This window comes from Glycine max, chromosome 3, assembly GCF_000004515.6.
Source record: "Glycine max cultivar Williams 82 chromosome 3, Glycine_max_v4.0, whole genome shotgun sequence".
Taxonomy (NCBI): domain Eukaryota; kingdom Viridiplantae; phylum Streptophyta; class Magnoliopsida; order Fabales; family Fabaceae; genus Glycine; species Glycine max.
This window is the reverse complement of record NC_016090.4, coordinates 31,059,870-31,078,227: the sequence shown is the minus strand read 5'-3', so window position 1 is coordinate 31,078,227 and position 18,358 is coordinate 31,059,870. Positions and strand designations below refer to the sequence as shown.

Here is an 18,358-nt window from a genome sequence, read left to right as displayed (position 1 = left end):
ACACTTGCGTGAACACGGCACTGATAAGAATGGTATTTGTCTCATATCTGATCGACACGCGAGTATCAAGTCCGCTGTCGCTAACGAAGCACTTGGTTGGCAACCTCCCCACGGTTATCATGTCTATTGCGTGCGACACATAGCAAGCAACTTCAATCGAAAATTCAATAACGTCAAACAAAAAGAAATGTTGAAGAAGTTGGGTAAAATTTCATATTTGATGGCCACGTTTATTTTACTTTCATTTATACTTTAAATTGTTATTCATAACTAATTTTATGCAGCCTACACTCCTTGCAAGCACATTTTTGATCAAAATTTAGAAAAATTTCGTGAACTGAGTCCAGCCATAGCAACATGGATTGATCGCATCTCAAAAGAAAAATGGACGATGGCTTACGATAGAGAAGGACGTCGATATGGCCACATGACAACGAACCTCTCAGAATGTATCAATAAGGTTTTAAAGGATTGTCGCAACATTCCCATAACAGCATTGGTGAAATCAACGTACAGTAGGTGTCGAAAGTACTTTGTTGAGCGTGGCTGCCAAGCCCAAAGACAGTTAAATGAAGGCCAAGTATATTGTTCAAAGCTTGTTAAAGAACTGAGGAAAAATCAAGAACAAGCTTGTACGCACATCGTTCGCGTGTATGATATCCACTCCACAAGGTTTGAAGTAGAGGAGAGCTTCAACCCTATAACGCAACGTGGCGGACAAAAGTGGGCAGTAAACTTGAATGGTCGTCATTATCAATGCGGAAGGTATTCTGCGCTTCACTATCCATGTTCACACATTATTGCAGCTTGTGGTTACGTGAGCATGAACTACTACCAATATATAGATGTTGTTTATACAAACGAGCACATCTTAAAAGCTTACTCCGCACAATGGTGGCCTCTTAGGAATGAAGCGGCTATTCCTCCTTCTGATGACGCATGGACACTTATCCCTGACCCAACTACAATTCGTGCGAAAGGTCGCCCAAAATCAACAAGGATAAGAAATGAGATGGATTGGGTCGAACCATCTGAGCACCGAATAAAATGCAGTAGATGTGGAGCCGAAGGGCATAACAGGCGTCGCTGTCCAATGCAATCTGAGCGTGGGAGTTGTTCAAATCCTTGATTTATGTATGTTAGTCGAGTGACTTGTATTTGTTTCCGTTTTGTTCAATGTATTGAATTTCTGGGGTTCAATGAATTCAGTAGTTAAAAACATTTTGCCTTTTGTACATGACTTATTTGTGGGGTTCAATGAATTCGTTAGTTAAAACCATAAACATAAACCCTAAACCTAAACCACTAATTTTGACCCTCAACCCCTAAACCTAAACCCTAACCACTAACCATAAACCCTAACCCCTAACACTTAACCTCAACCACTACCCCTAAACCCTAATCACTAACCATCAACCCTAACCCCTAACACTTAACCTGAACCACTACCCCTACAATTAGTAGCTTCAAATCAATAAAAGATGAGAAAGCTAAAATTAGTAGCTAAAATTACTTATTTTGATTTATGTACTTTAATTTTTTTTATGATTTTATTTATTATTTTAGTTTGATGCGCGACATAAATATAATCATTATGATTACTTAACCATAACCCTAACCCTAACTCATATCCCTACACCTAACTTATAACCCTATACCCTAACTCATACACCCTACCCATAACCTAAGTCATAAACCTTGACTAATAAACCCTAACCCCTAACTCATAGCCATACACCTAACTCATTACCCTAAACCCTAATTCATAAACCCTACCCATAAAAATAAACCACTAACCCTAAACCCCATCCACTAACCCTAAACCTCATCCACTAACCCTACCTCATAAACTCTACCCCTAACCCTTAACCCCTAAAACTAACCCATAACCCTAAATCCCATCCAGTAACCCTAAAAATAACTCACTAACCCTAAACCCATCCACTAACCCTACCTCACAAACTCTACCCCTAACCCTTAACCCCTAAAACTAACCCATAACCCTAAACCCCATCCACTAACCCTAATAATAACTCACTAACCCTAAACCCCATCCACTAACCCTAAATAATAACACTAACCCATAACCCCTACAACTAACTCATAAACCCTACGTCCTAAAATTAACTCATAAACTCTAACCCTAAATAATAAACCATAACCATAACTCATAAACCTCACCGTAACTCATAAACCTAAGTAATAAACCCTAAACTTAACTCATAAACCTAACCCCTAACACTTAACCTGAACCACTACCCCTAAAATTAGTAGCTTCAAATCAATAAAAGATGAGAAAGCTAAAATTAGTAGCTAAAATTACTTATTTTGATTTATCTACTTTAATTTTTCTTTATGATTTTATTTATTATTTTAGTTTGATGCGCGACATAAAAATAGTCATTATGATTACTTAACCATAACCCTAACCCTAACTCATATCACTACACCTAACTCATAACCCTATACCCTAACTCATACACCCTACCCATAAAAATAAACCACTAACCCTAAACCCCATCCACTAACCCTAAAAATCAACCACTAACCCAAAACACTAACCCCTCACCCTAAAAATAACTAATTAACCCTAAACATAAACCACTAACCCTAAACCCTAAACCACTAACCCTAAACCCCATCCACTAACCCTAAAAATAAACCACTAACCCTAAACCCCATCCACTAACCCTAAAAATAACTAATTAACCCTAAAATAAACCACTACCCCTAATCCAAACACCTAAACCCTATCCCTTAACAATAGGAAACAACCCTATCCCTTCAACCCTAGCCCTACCCCTAAATCATAACCCCACCACAAATCCACACCCATAAGCTCTAACCCTAAACCCAAACTCACAAACCCTAATCTTGGTCTCCGATTTCTATTATTTTCCCTGTTGTTAGGTAGGTCTTATAGTCATTCCATTTTTCCTTCATCCTTTTGGTCTTGTTGTGAAGTTCAGTCTTTAGTATTTAAAAGGCAATAACAACTTACTTCGACTGACGAGGGATGTTGTGCACTCCACTTGTGATGTCGCGTCTAAGAAGTGTTCCTTTAGCCTGGGATTTAGGGGTGGGAAAAATTATGGTCTTCGTGATAAGTGTAATTGAATTGACTATGAGGTAGTGGAAGCAAGTTGTGGAGGAATAAGAGTATTTTCTCAAGATATTGTTGAGAAAAGACATTGTTGTCCTGAAAAATGTTAGGAAAAAGACATTTGTAGCGTACTTGGTGCCCCTCAAGAATTTAAAGCATGGGTAATTTTTTCTTAGTTAACTAAAATGGACAAAAATATCTTTGTACTCCAAAAGGTCATTTCTGCTTTCCATTGTTTGGTATCGCAAGTGTATAATATCACCAAATACAAACCCTAAACCCATAAAACCCTAAAACAAACCCTAAACCCTTAATCCACTAACCTCTAAAAACCCTAATCCAAACCCTAAACCCCATAAAACCCTAATACAAACCCTAAACCCTTAATCCACGAAACTCTAAACATAACCCATAAAACCCTAAACCCACAAACCCTAAAACCTTAATCCACGAAACTCTAAACCTAACCCATAAACCCTTAATCCAAACCCTAAACCCTTAAACCACTCAAGTCTAAACATAACCCATAAACCCTAATCCAAACCCTAAACCCCATAAAACCCTAATACAAACCCTAAACCCTTAATCCACTAACCTCTAAAAACCCTAATCCAAACCCTAAACCCCATAAAACCCTAATACAAACCCTAAACCCTTAATCCACGAAACTCTAAACATAACCCATAAAACCCTAAACCCACAAACCCTAAAACCTTAATCCACGAAACTCTAAACCTAACCCATAAACCCTTAATCCAAACCCTAAACCCTTAAACCACTCAAGTCTAAACATAACCCATAAACTCCTAATCCAAACCCTAAACCCTTAAACCACTAAACTCTAAACATAACCCATAAACCCTTAAACCACTAACCTCTAAACCTAACCCATAAACCCTTAAACCACTAACCTCTAAACCTAACCCATCCTCCAAACCCTAAACCCATAAACCACTAACCTCTAACCCTTACCATAGCCCTAACCGTAACCCTAATCCAATTTATTTTTCCTTTGTCTACTTTAGTTTTAGTTGTAAACTTGGTTAATTATTATAGTTTGATGCGCCACATAAACTCTATACATTAGTAAGGCATTAGTAAGGCATAATAAATGAGATGCAATAGATTAATTGTCAAAATCAAATGTCTAACAAACAACAACAAAATTACACAGATACATCAAAATCAGTCATTATGGTGTCCGTGATGTCGTGAAGATGTGCCACATGGTCGATCCCATCTTCGCGCTTGACGATCAGGATTTCTTCTGCCGCCGCGTTGTCTCCCCGCTTCTGCTTCCTCAGCCTCTGCAGAAAAATCCTGACGCAAATCAACACCTAATAAGTCGCCCATATCAGGTATTGCTCCGGGTACATTCCATTGTGGAGCAAATGGGGCGTTGGGTGTTGCAATGGGGGCATCGTGCCGCTGTGAAGGAGTCATAGTGGGCCATGAAAAATGAGGCTGTGTTTCCGCAACACCACCAAACGAATGTGAGGTCTCAGAAGTATCAGTATGATGACCTGCAAAAGGATACTGATACATCTGTGAAGGATATTCGGAAAATGTTGTTGGCGTGTAATACATTCCGTGTTGACGCTCCATCATTTGTTGGGAATATTGTTCCGCTTGAACAGGCTCCCTTCGTCTGCCTATACCCCGAGTTTCAACACTTGACTGAAGAATGGGAAACTCTTGGGCTGGGAATTCACGCTCTGATGCTGGACCATGTGACACTGGTTCAGTGATTCTCTCTTGCTCTTCAGATATAATTGCTAACTTATCCACGTAAGGCACAAGATCATCGACCGTCCACGTGTTCCTCCCTTGTGGTGACACCATATATTGTAAAGTCTCCACAACTTCACCCTGCAATTAGTAGCGTCAACAAATTAATGCTCATGCTTAAGAAATTAATTAGAAGTTAAACATCGAAAAACAGATAAATACCAATGCAGTTGTGTTTGCATTGTTTGGGTCGACAAACATCTTTGTTTTACGCCTATACCACACCATGTAGTCCGAGTTATAACCTAGTAGGCCCTCCTGTCGAGGATAAACGTCGACCCTAAACTCTGCTCGATTGTTCCACTGACCAATGATTGGGGCCAACAGGTGGAACCAATTCTCATCTTGTTTGCCTTTGAGCGTTATGCCATGGAGATTTTGCGGTTGTGAAGGACACCCGGGAATGGGTTGTTGCAATCCAAATTGTCGTAAAACTCTATCGGGTTGGTGCCACTCAACAACATGGAAACAAATCAGTGGCACCACCGCAAACCAGGCTACTCCTCCAACCACACAAATTGGAGGCAACGCTGCCATCACAGTTGCTGTGTATGGCTCCCAGACAAACTGCATATAACAATACAGTTGTCAATTTTCAGTCAAACATAACATATTAAAATTCCATTTAAGCATTACATTACGATGTTCTTACCTCATGTCGTTTCATCAAATCCAGTTTGCGACGGAAAAGTCTAAGATCATCATTGCCAATATGCTGATTTCCACGTCGCAACCACCTACAATAAAAATGAAATCATCATTGTCAACACGTTCCATCATTAAATATTTTATCATTCAAACCTAATTTTTTAAACGACAAACCTGTGTCCGAGTGGTTTATTTTCTATGACGGGAGGCGTCCTCTTTGGAGCTAAGGTCGTGCATCGTTCCCATGCCCACATTTGGATTAAGATGCACATACCTCCGATTGATTTAACTTTGTAATCGGTGGCGCTGCACATCTCTCTATATAAATACGCAAGCACGGCAGGTCCCCACGCATACGTGCTGCATTGTTCAAAGTCACGTAGAAATTGTAGGTACCTTAAGGAAACTCTGCTACTACTTTTGTTAACAAAGAGGACACCTCCTATGAATCGAAGGATCCACGCACGGGTAAACCTTTGTAATTGCTCAACGTTACCCTCATCAATATTTATGTGAGAAAAATGATGAGCCAACCAACTTAATTTGACGACACTGCCTTCAATTTCCCCTTCCTGTGGTCTGACACCTAATAATTCTTCACACAAGTCGGCCCAAACAAGATTAGTTGAACCAATTAATGGTGCTCCGTCACTACGCAGACCTAGTAAAACTGACACATCTTGGAGAGTAATGGTAGCCTCTCCGCATCTCAGGTGAAACGTGTGGGTTTCGGGCCTCCATCTTTCAATGAACGCACTAATTAAGGCCGCATTTATCTTTAGGTATCCCATCCTCATGATCCAATAAAACCCACATTGCCGAAGCAAAGGAACAATTTCCTCCGGTATTTGTTCTTCACCTTGATACGTCGGGACTGCTCGCCTGATGTGTAGTTTTCTGTCAGGTTCCCCATTCCAAACATATTCTGAAACATGCTTGGATTGCATCCACAACACGTCACTATCAATTGGACCAGACCTAGTTTGTATACTTGATGAGCATGACGACGAAGAAGCCATTGAGCCTACAAAATAAAATATAATACAATTAATTGACAATAAAATTTATACATTAATTATACATACACAAATTAAGTATATTTACACAAAATTAATTAAAATAAATAAGAAATTATATTTTTTAAATTTCAATAACAAAATATATTATACAAATAACCTAATTCATATATATTCTATAAATAAATTAAATTACAAACAAATATAAATTTAAATATATAAATTAATGACTACAAATAATTACGCGTTAAATAATTTAACATACAAAATCAATAATTTAAAATACGTAAAACTATTTTAATTTAAACATAACATATGAAACTGATAATAATAACTAAAAGTAACGTAATATAAAAAATTTAATTCTAACCTAATTTAAAATTACGAATTTACACTACATATAATTATTCTTAATCTATCATAACAAATATATACAAAATTAATGACTTCAAATAATTATGAGAACAATAATTTAACATACAACATCACTAATTTAAAATACCTAAAATTATTCTAATTTAAACATAACAAATGAAACTAATAATAATTAAAATTAAAATTAACATAATATAAAAAATTTAATTCAAACCTATTTTTTAATTAATAATTTACAATACATAAAATTATTTCTAATCTATCATTAAATATTTAAACTAAATGTAATCTACCATATAAAAAATTTAAACTAAAGCTAATCTAAACTTAATACGTTATGGTACCTAAAATTATTCCAAATCTAAAATTATTAAATTATGATACCTAAACCTATATAAAAAATTTCAACTAAACTTACCCTACCATATAAAATTATTCCTAATTTATCATATAAAAAATTATTCCTAATTTATCATATAAAAAATTTAAACTAAATCTATTATATCCTATAACATTAAGAATTCAAACTAAATTATACAAAATTATTATCTTACACTACCTAAACTATACAAAATTATTATTATTATCTTACACTACCTACCTAAACTATACAAAATTATTATCTTACACTACCTAAACTATACAAAATTATTATTATTATCTTACACTACCTACCTAAACTATACAAAATTATTATCTTATACTACTTAAACTATACAAAATTATTATTATTATCTTACACTACCTACCTAAATTATACAAAATTATTATCATCTTACACTATTTAAACTATACAAAATTATTATCTTATACTACCTAAACAATACAAAATTATTATTTTTATCTTACACTACCTACCTAAATTATACAAAATTATTATCATCTTACACTATCTACCTAAATTATACAAAATTATTATCTTACACTACCTAAATTATACAAAATTATTATCTTATACTACCTAAAACCATTATATTATCAGAATATAAACATCAATATAAATAAAAATATAGAAAAGCTTCAATATATAACTTACAATTTTTTTAGAAAAATGGAGGAACACAGGCAAACAGCACCAACCAAGCAAGAAAAACACCAACCAAGGACTCTCTCTTCACTCTGCAAACTCAAAAACGCAGGCTACAATTTGAAGGCCAAACGGATTAAAAAGAAGAACGACGCGCCAATGGAAGCAGCGCCTTCAGGAGGCAGGAAACGCCATTGCCATTGGCGTTTCCCTGCACCTATGGCTAGCCCTGCATTGCTGCCGCTGCTGCTGCCTGACCCTGCTGCAGTCAAAGCGCTAACGGGAATGGCGACTTGCAACGTGAAATCGCCAGCCATGTCTGCGCTTTCGTCCAGAGCTTGCCACTTGTCGGACATGCATGAAGTCGCCAGTTCAACTGGCGCTTCCCATGTAGGGTACGTGCAAAAAAAGCACCCCCTGGGAAATATCTCCAGAAGAGCCCTATTTTGGGAATTTGTTTCTAAAAGCACCCTAAACAGGGACAATTGCCTCACGTGCATGCATAGCCAGCCCCAACCACTGTACCCTTTTCAAAAGCTTGCACCCATTGTTTGGTTGAAGCATGTAGCCTTTTCAGAAGTGGCATAGTCATTATTTCTTTTGAAGGTGGGAGCGATCAACTCCATTTAAATTTCGGCCCCCACCCTCTCCCCCTTCCCTTTTTAAACATAATAAAAATCAAACATAATTTTTTATTAAATATATTATTTTCACTCATATAAACTAAATAAAATCTTATATCATTATATCAATCATTTAAATTTAGAAATTTAAACTTTAAAGACATAAATATAGGAGAGATTTTTTTTATATTTTTTAAAAAGACTTTTAATTTAATTCTTAACATAAAAATTATAGTATCATTTTTAACACCCAACTAGCTAGTCATCCTTTATGGTCTTTCACAACAAAAGAAAACTGTATCATATTTTTAGATAATTATATCATCCTTTTATAAGTAAAGGTTAAGAATAAATACATTTTTGTTTATAAAATTGAATTTAAAAAGTACAATAACACTTTGATAACACTAATCTTTCTCAAAATAATTAAGCAAAACTTTGTTTCATGGACTATTTAATTATTCCCACAAATATATGATTGGAAAAATTATCGCACTAAGGTCATAAAAATATTAATCTGGTATATATTTTATCTCTGAGAAAAATATAATCACACATTGCACCAATATTTAATCTTGGGAAAAAATTATTATCATGGGATAGAAATATCTCTTCATGAGTAAAAATTCATATATACCTTTTTATGAATTACTATCCCACTATTCTCTCATTATTCATTCATGATACATACTTAAATTTTTTTCAATTATGTAAATTTCATTCATGTCCAATCAATGTTCGCACAATTTGATTTACTATCAATCTCATTTTCCTCCGATGCTCCTTTTTAATATACAATTATTGTTTCTCTTTCAATTATCATAATTGTTAAACACATGGGAGAAAACAATGATTGTAAGAGTTTTTATAATAAGAATATTTTAATAATTATGATATATATTTCTATGAAAAATAACTCAATCAAACATATTTTAATCATTCATGGGAATATAAAAAATAATTTCAACAAATTTTAATAGTTAACCAAACATATTTTTTAATAATAGGAGGAATAAAATTCTCATGTTATATTTTCAAGAAAAAAATATTCTTGAGACTAAAAAAATTATTTGTGAAACAAAGGCCCCCTAAGTGATGTTTGACAATTTGTTGGTCGAGTATTGAACATAAGTTGGGCAACACATCTCCCCCCTTGCATCTTCATTCATCTGTTGGATCTACTTCAAAACATGTGTTGCATCGTACTAAAAGAATCGATAAAAAACAAACATGCTCTAACTCTTATTGTTATATTTGTAAAAAAAAAAAAAAGATGGCTTCTAAGTAAGTGGTCCACCAAGCACAAATAATAATGACTCTTGGATTAATCTAAGGTGCATAGCCATATTATACACCTTCCATACTAAAACTATATCGTTCCTACTCTTCCTCCTTCTCCGCAGACCCTTTTCTATTTCCGGCCGTTCCTCCACTGCCTTCGGAGGCTCCGTCCAGATGCACCCACCACCACCCCAAATGTTGCAGGAAGTGCTCCTCCCCCAAAATCAAATCTGGAATTGTTTCAGATAAAACATAATAACAAATCATGTCCAAAAAAGCAATCGTGGAAACTAGTAAGGAGCTATACTTACAAATCCAAAATTAATAAAAAAAAAGGTCATTCAAACCCACAAAATCAAGATTCAACCCAAATCAAAATTGTTAGATAGGGGAATCAAAAATTGCAAAACGAAGAAGTCGTTGTTCTGAAAAAATAGAGTTAAAAGATTACAATAAAAATCATTCCTTCGCCATTCAACACAAAAAAAATCATATTCCTTTCTCAGTCACCTCTTGCCACTGCAAGTATACTCGACATCGTAGGGAGTCTTATGTGAAACGTACACCGTACCAACAAAATGACAAAATTAATCCAACGACTCTTAACTATGATCCGCTAAAGATCACTTTTCTTTCTGATTCACGCTAGACATCGTAAAGAAAATCACAAACACTTTTAACACGGCAAAATTTAAAATTTGTTTAGAGTTTGTTTAGATAAGGGAGTTTAAAATTTTGAGAAAATTTAAATTTTAAGAATTTTATTTTCAAAATTTTGTATTTGGATAAAAAAAAATGGTGAGGGTGAAAGAAAATAAACGAGAGAAGAGAAAATATGATTGTGGTGTTTTCAAAGGAGAAGAACATTGATATATGACGGCAGGGGGAATCGGGACACTACGGCCTACACCACCATACCTGACCACAACATTCAGTTAACGATGCAAGGTATGGTTAGGTTTTTCGTGTAGGCGAATACATCCACCGCGTGATAGGTAACAATGGCTCCTCTCCCATTGACTGAAGAGATGCAGCTTTACTTGTCCTCCTACGTCCGCATTTGATTGACGCTCCACAAGTGGTTTTACTTGTCCTCCTACATCTGCATTTGATTTCGAAAACTTGTGAGAGGGAAGATGAAGGTCAAAAAGAAAATTTTAATTTCTTAGAAAAAAAATTAAAATTACACCTATTTAGTGGCTTAAAATTGTGTTTTATCATTCAAAAAATTTAAATTCTTCATAAAAAAAACATCCAAACAATATTAAAGAAATTTAAATTATCTTGATAAATTACTTCTCCTAATTAAAATTCTCAAACACAGTCTCTTGTAAAAGTTTTGATTTATCTTAATCCCTCCATCATTTCTTTGTTAAAAATATTCTTCTCAAAATATAGTCTCTTTTTTTTTAAGAAAATTAGTTTGAGATTAGATTACTGACTATGGAAAAACATTTTTTTTATCAGATTAAGTCCCAATTATTCGTGTTGTATTGGGGATGAATCATTCATCTCATGTAATACGTACTAATTTTTTGGAAGTACCCGATGCAACATTGCGACGTTTTTATGGGTATCAGAGATTTGTAAGAAAGGGAAGTGTTTCCTCAAAAACCAATTCGGTGAATAATGTGAGAACACGAGAATCTCCGATTCGCGATGTATCAGTGGAGGAAGTTCGAGTTCTTCGAGGAGAAGTACGGCGCGAAGTGCGCGGTTCCCGAGAACGACGAAGACGACGGCGTCGTCGCGGCGGAGAGGAAGATCGAGTGCTGCTCGAGTGGTAGGGGCAAACTTGTCACCGGCTTCGACGACGGCGTCGTTTGCTTCTTCGATCGGGGCCTCAAGTTCAACTACTCTTTCCAGCCTCACTCTTCTTCCGTTCTTTTTCTTCAGCAACTCAAGGTGAAAAAAGAGAGATCGTTGTTGCAGTTTTCTGAATTTCTGTTTTTGATTGTGAAATTTGGTGAAATAGTTAGCAGGTTTAGTAGTAGAATTAAGGATTGACAAATTTGTTAGGCGTCGTAGTAGTTGGATTGCGCTTTTATTCTTGAATTTGCAGTTCGATTACGCTTTTTAATTGATGGAATCAGTAGTAGTAGTAGTAGTAATAGTTCAACCTCACTCTTCTTTTGTTATTTTTCTTCAGCAGCTTATAAGGTGAGTGAGATCATTGTTAGAATTTTCTAGAGTCCTGCTTTAATCGTGTCTGATTGATTGCTGGTTGCTTCGGTGTTGGAATTTTCTAGAATCCTATTTTTAATTGTGGAAATTGGTGAAAGAATTACTGGGCTTAGTGGCAAGGTTTTAAATTGCGGTTGCGTACCATTTGTTGAAACTTTGCTTAGTAGTATAGTACCATTTGTTGAAACTTTGCTTAGTAGTATAGATTTTATTTTTTTTAGCCTGCGTATTAAGGATAGGACATTGGTGAAGGGGTTTTGTGGTTTAAGACTATGTTTGGATATCCCAATTCCAATAATGTAAACTGATGTTCATACATTCCAAAACATGGAATGGAGAACCAAAAGATTTTGTCATTCGTGTTGAATGTAGGTTTAGTTAATTTAATTCAACTGATAACCAAACACACTCTAAATGTTTTGTTGGTAGTCTAGGATTGTGCTTTTATTCTTAAATTGAAGTTAAAAGAGGTTTGGTTTTGTGTGTTGATTAACCAGCAACGCAACTTTCTGGTAACAATTGGGGAGGATGAACAGCTTACTCCCCAGCAATCAGCTTTGTGCCTCAAGGTTTTTGACCTAGACAAGATGCAACCAGAGAGTTCGAGCACAACGAGTCCTGATTGCGTTGGGATATTGCGGATATTCACTAATCAGTTTCCTGAGGCAAAGGTAATGAATGACACTGTAATGGATGGTTATTACTCTTCATTTTCTGATGAATGATGCCCATGTGGTTTTAGTAAAACAGGGTAGCTATGTAGTTTTATTATCTCGGTCCTGTATTTTGATGATTTTGGAACTATGGTGTACTGCAGATTACATCGTTTTTGGTTTTAGAAGAAGTGCCACCTATACTACTCATAGCTATTGGCTTGGACAGTGGTTCTATTTACTGTATCAAAGGAGACATTGCACGGGAGCGTATCACCCGTTCCAAGCTTCAGGTGGAAAACAACCATTTGGACAAAACTCTTTCGGCTGTAACTGGACTTGGTTTTAAGGTGGATGGTCAATCTCTACAGTTATTTGCGGTGACTCCATGTTCAGTTAGCTTGTTTTCATTGCATGATCAACCGCCGAGAAGGCAGACCCTTGATCAGATTGGATCTGGTGTGAACAGTGTTGCAATGAGTGATCGCTCTGTATGTTCATTGTCTTTGTTCATTGTTCTAAATGGATTTTATAAATTATCATAATTATTTTCTCTGTAAATGCTGAATGTTTCTATTTGTTAATATGAATAGGAGTTGGTAATTGGTCGACCAGAGGCAGTATATTTTTATGAAGTTGATGGGCGTGGTCCTTGTTGGGCTTTTGAGGGAGAGAAGAAATTGCTTGGATGGTTCCGTGGATACCTTTTGTGTGTTATTGCAGATCAAAGAACAGGAAAGCATACTTTCAACATCTATGACCTGAAGAATCGATTAATAGCCCACAGTGCATTGGTTAAAGAAGTTTCTTATATGCTTTATGAATGGGGTAACATCATACTCGTAATGAATGATAAATCAGCTTTATGTATTGGAGAAAAGGATATGGAAAGTAAGTTAGACATGTTATTCAAGAAAAACCTATATACTGTAGCAATTAATCTTGTCCAGACTCAGCAAGCAGATGCAGCAGCTACAGCTGAAGTGCTAAGGAAATATGGGGATCATCTGTATAGCAAGCAAGACTATGATGAAGCAATGGCTCAGTACATACATACTATTGGTCACCTTGAACCTTCTTATGTTATACAGAAGTTTTTGGATGCTCAAAGGATCTACAACCTCACAAATTACTTAGAGAAGCTACATGAAAAGGGTCTTGCTTCTAAAGATCACACCACACTTCTATTAAACTGTTACACTAAATTGAAAGATGTTAAAAAGTTAAATCTATTTATTAAAAGCGATGACAGCATTGGGGAACTTAAATTTGATGTGGAAACAGCAATCAGGGTTTGCCGTGCTGCCAATTACCATGAGCATGCAATGTATGTTGCAAGGAAAGCAGGGAGGCATGAATGGTACTTGAAGATCCTGCTTGAAGATCTTGGTAGCTATGAAGAAGCCTTGGAATATATTTCAAGCCTTGAATCAAGTCAGGCAGGGATGACAATAAAGGAGTATGGGAAGATTCTGATAGAGCACAAGCCAGTGGAGACAATTCAGATTCTCATAAGGCTTTGCACGGAAGATGGTAACAAAAGAGGGCGCTCAAATGGAGTGTATATGTCTATGTTGCCATCTCCTGTTGATTTTCTTAGCATCTTCATTCATCATCCTCAGTCCCTTATGGATTTTCTTGAAAAATATACCAATAAGGTCAAGGACTCACCTGCTCAAGTTGAGATTCATAATACCCTCTTAGAGTTGTATATATCCAATGAATTAAACTTTCCTTCAATGTCGCAAGTTAATGATGGTGGAAATTACCTTAATGGAGCATCAGCAAAAACCATGATTTTAAGTGCTCAGTCTAATGGAAACATTGGTGATCACAAAAGTTCAGAGCAGGGAAAGGACCATCTCGAAAGGCGTGAAAAGGGTTTACGCTTGCTTAAGAGTGCATGGCCTCAAGAGACAGAACATCCACAATATGATGTTGATTTATCTATTATACTATGTGAAATGAATGCATTCAAAGATGGGCTTTTGTATTTGTATGAAAAGATGAAACTCTATAAAGAAGTGATTGCTTGCTATATGCAGGCACATGATCATGAGGGGTTAATTGCATGCTGCAAGAGGCTGGGGGATTCTGTTAAAGGAGGGGACTCATCTCTTTGGGCAGATGTACTTAAATATTTTGGTGAGCTTGGAGAAGATTGTTCTAAAGAAGTAAAAGAAGTTCTGACTTATATTGAGAGGGATGATATTTTGCCCCCTATGATTGTGCTTCAAACTCTTTCCCGAAATCCATGCCTCACACTTTCTGTGCTCAAAGATTACATTGCTCGAAAGCTTGAGCGGGAATCAAAGATGATTGAGGAGGACCGACAAGCTATTGAGAAATATCAGGTTTGGTATTAGTTTTATTTGTTTGTTTTTTTGGTATAAGGTTGGGTCTTAATTTTATTTGATGGTTTATAAGGAGGACTGACAATATTAGTTTTATTTTATTTGACTAACATTGATATCAGTAAAAATAATGTACAGAATGGCTTATTAGAAATGGCATGACTGTCACAAACAATCCAAAATTATATGGATAGTATCATAGTACCTTTAAACTTTATCAGTGTATCATTTCAAAATTGTGACTTCATGACTTTTTCTTCCTCGTCTCTTCTATTCTTTGGTTTCTATTTGTTCCCTTCCTAAATAAATATGAACAGGAATTTATATAATTGAACAGAAAATGGAGATACCCAAATTTGTCATGCATGAACACCTGAGTGATTATTGAACTAAGGAATGAAAAACATGTACTTGAAATTTAGAGAATTAACAACTGGGTGATTTTGATTATTCAATGTGAGGCAGACATCTGTTCTCTGTTATAAAACATGCTGTATGCTTTGTATTCTTGAATTTTCACATGCCGTATGCTTTGTATTCTTGAATTTTCATTACCTAGGACTCTTTTGTTTCCTGTTAAAGATGCAGATTAGTGCATTGTGATGATAAGCTGGTAAATATAAATGATTATGTGCCCTTTTGTTTAAGCTTTGAAACAAAAGTGATTTTAAGAGTGTATAGAAAAGTGATTTATCTTTTTAGAGATTTTATTCAAAGAACAACCTAGTTTTTGTTTGGTAACAATTATAAAAAAAACACTTTTTTTTTTGTTTTAAAAGATAATTATATTGATATTTTTTTCCCAGGACCTATACAAGGTAGCTTCTCAAAATAATAAAATATCTTATTTCTTTTAGTTTCTAATTATTTTCAAAAGCATTGACAAACTCAATTAACATTTTAAAAGTGATTTTCTTAAAAATAAAATTGAATTTTCCTGAGAAAAAGCTACAACAAATGGGTTCTATATTGATAAAAAATAGTTTCTTTTAATATGGTTTAATTTAATTTCTTGAGAAATATTTCTCAAATGATCTTGTATGAAAATCAAATTCTGTACCCTGACTCCGTAGGGATTACTCTGTCACCTATCAGGTGGCAGGATACCCTGGGAAACAAAACGAAAATATACATCAATAAAAACCTTCTTTGCCTCATACAAGTCTAGTGATATTCTTTGTTAATTATTTTTCTTTCTGTAATCAATATGGAAGTATTCTATACACAATTTCTGTGCAGGAAACCAAAAAATATATTCTTTGATTTCTATTACTCTTGGATCATTCCTTCAAAATTAAATAATTAAATATGAACAGGAATTTGGATAGTTGAGCAGGAAAGGGAGGTATTGAAATTTGTCATACATGAAGACCTGAGTAATTATTGAACTATGATGAATGAAAAACACTTGTTTGTAATTTAGAGCATTAACAGTTGGGTGATTTTGATTATTCTATGTCAAGCAGGAACCTGTTTTCTGTTATAATATATGTTACAGTCAGCATCTTCATGTTATAACAAAACATGACACTTGTTTTTTATTCATTTGAATTGAATTTTCATCACCTAGAACACTTTTTGTTCTTGTTGAAGATGTAGAGTAGTGTATTGTGATGATAAACTGGTAAATACAAATGATGGCTTTGATAAGAAATAATTTCTTTGAATATAATGAAATTTAATTTATTAAGAAATATTCCTCTGATGTTTTATATATAGATAAAATGTTATTTGCCACATACGAGTCTGGTGATCTTTGTTAATTGTTATTCTTTATGTAATTAGTATGGAAGGATTTACATAAAATATTTCTGTGCAGGAAGATACACTGGCAATGAGAAAAGAGATTCAAGATCTTAGGACAAATGCTCGAATTTTTCAGCTTAGCAAGTGCACTGCGTGCACCTTCACCCTTGATTTGCCTGCCGTGCACTTCATGTGCATGCACTCATTCCACCTGCGCTGCCTTGGCGATAATGAAAAAGAATGCCCTGAGTGTGCTCCTGAATATAGGTCCGTCTTAGAAATGAAAAGAAATTTAGAGCAAAATTCTAAGGATCAGGACAGGTTTTTTCAGCAGGTGAAGAGCTCTAAAGATGGGTTTTCTGTCATTGCTGAATATTTTGGAAAAGGGATCATCAGCAAAATAAGTAATGGATCCACTTCTGGTCCCAGATCCGGAACTGCATCATCCACCAGTGGTTTCTAAGGTTTCTGCACTTATTCTCCATTTAACATTAAACAAGTTGGGCTTTGGATATTGGATGAAATCTAGTTATTTTCGGGCTTCTGAGGTTCTTCATTGTTGCTTGTTGACTGGGGTCCAAGGTTCATATTTTCCATAATGTGCTAACTGTTATAAATTAACCAGGAGTGGTTCATTCATTAAGGAAAGTCCCTGAATGGTCTTCTTCTTTTGCCGGAGTATTGAACTTTTTGGGAGGATTTAATGTTTGTGGTTCTATGGATCAGAACAGAACATTTTCATGACAGCCTCTCCTTAAAGGAAATACTGAACAAATAATCAAGGCAATGTGAGATTGGTTAGGTATGAATTCAAGTGATACTTTTCTTTTTTTCTTGTTTTTCAGTGTAAAATTATGATGGATTAGAATCATGGAAATGAGATTTTTTACTTTTGATTGTTTTAATTTTTGTGAAGACCATGAGCAATAGTAACAATATGAATACTTGAATAGTCTGTTTTAGCCAACTGCCATTGATTTCGTGGACTTTTCTGTAGTATTAAAAATTCCATTTACTTTCTGTCTTTACTCTGTTCTGCATGGCACATTACATACGAGTTACTTCTGAATTCTTATTTGGTTCATGCCAGAATATTTAATTGTGTTATACTTTAGAAGCTAATGAGGTTCTAGCTCAATTTGATCTTGGATTTTTAAAGTTAAATCTTTTGTTAGGTTTCTTTTCTCTCCCTTGCTTTAAGTGTTGCACCTCCAATTGGTAAATTTTGAAACTCACTTAAGGTCAACGACGCAGCCTCCATATCCAAAATGGGATATACAAAACCTATCCAAAGCGCTGGCAATTATTCAAAACTTAACGATTTTATATATATATATATATATATATATATATATATATATATATATATATATTAAATATTCAACCTTAAAATAATAAATTGTATTGATACTAGATATAAAAAATATAGTAAGTAATAGTAAATAAATTAGCATATATATAAAAAATGGGTGGGTTCCATCGTTTCTATGATTTTTTTTAGAAACGGGCAGGTCCTTTCTATTCACCGTAGCCTTTTTTATGGGGACCACTCCAAGTGGC

At 35.0% G+C, this 18,358-nt stretch overlaps 1 protein-coding gene across 1 annotated transcript; it reads left to right on the top strand.

The window, feature by feature from the left end:
* Window positions 1-11,280: 11,280 nt before the first annotated feature.
* On the top strand, window positions 11,281-17,820 carry LOC100778100 (vacuolar protein-sorting-associated protein 11 homolog). The gene is made up of 5 exons (XM_003520994.5): window positions 11,281-11,766; window positions 12,543-12,716; window positions 12,863-13,189; window positions 13,292-15,052; window positions 16,872-17,820. Exons 1-5 carry the CDS (start codon window positions 11,521-11,523, stop codon window positions 17,259-17,261), a joined length of 2,898 nt encoding a protein of 965 aa, XP_003521042.1. The 5' UTR covers window positions 11,281-11,520; the 3' UTR covers window positions 17,262-17,820.
* The last annotated feature ends 538 nt before the right edge of the window (window positions 17,821-18,358 follow it).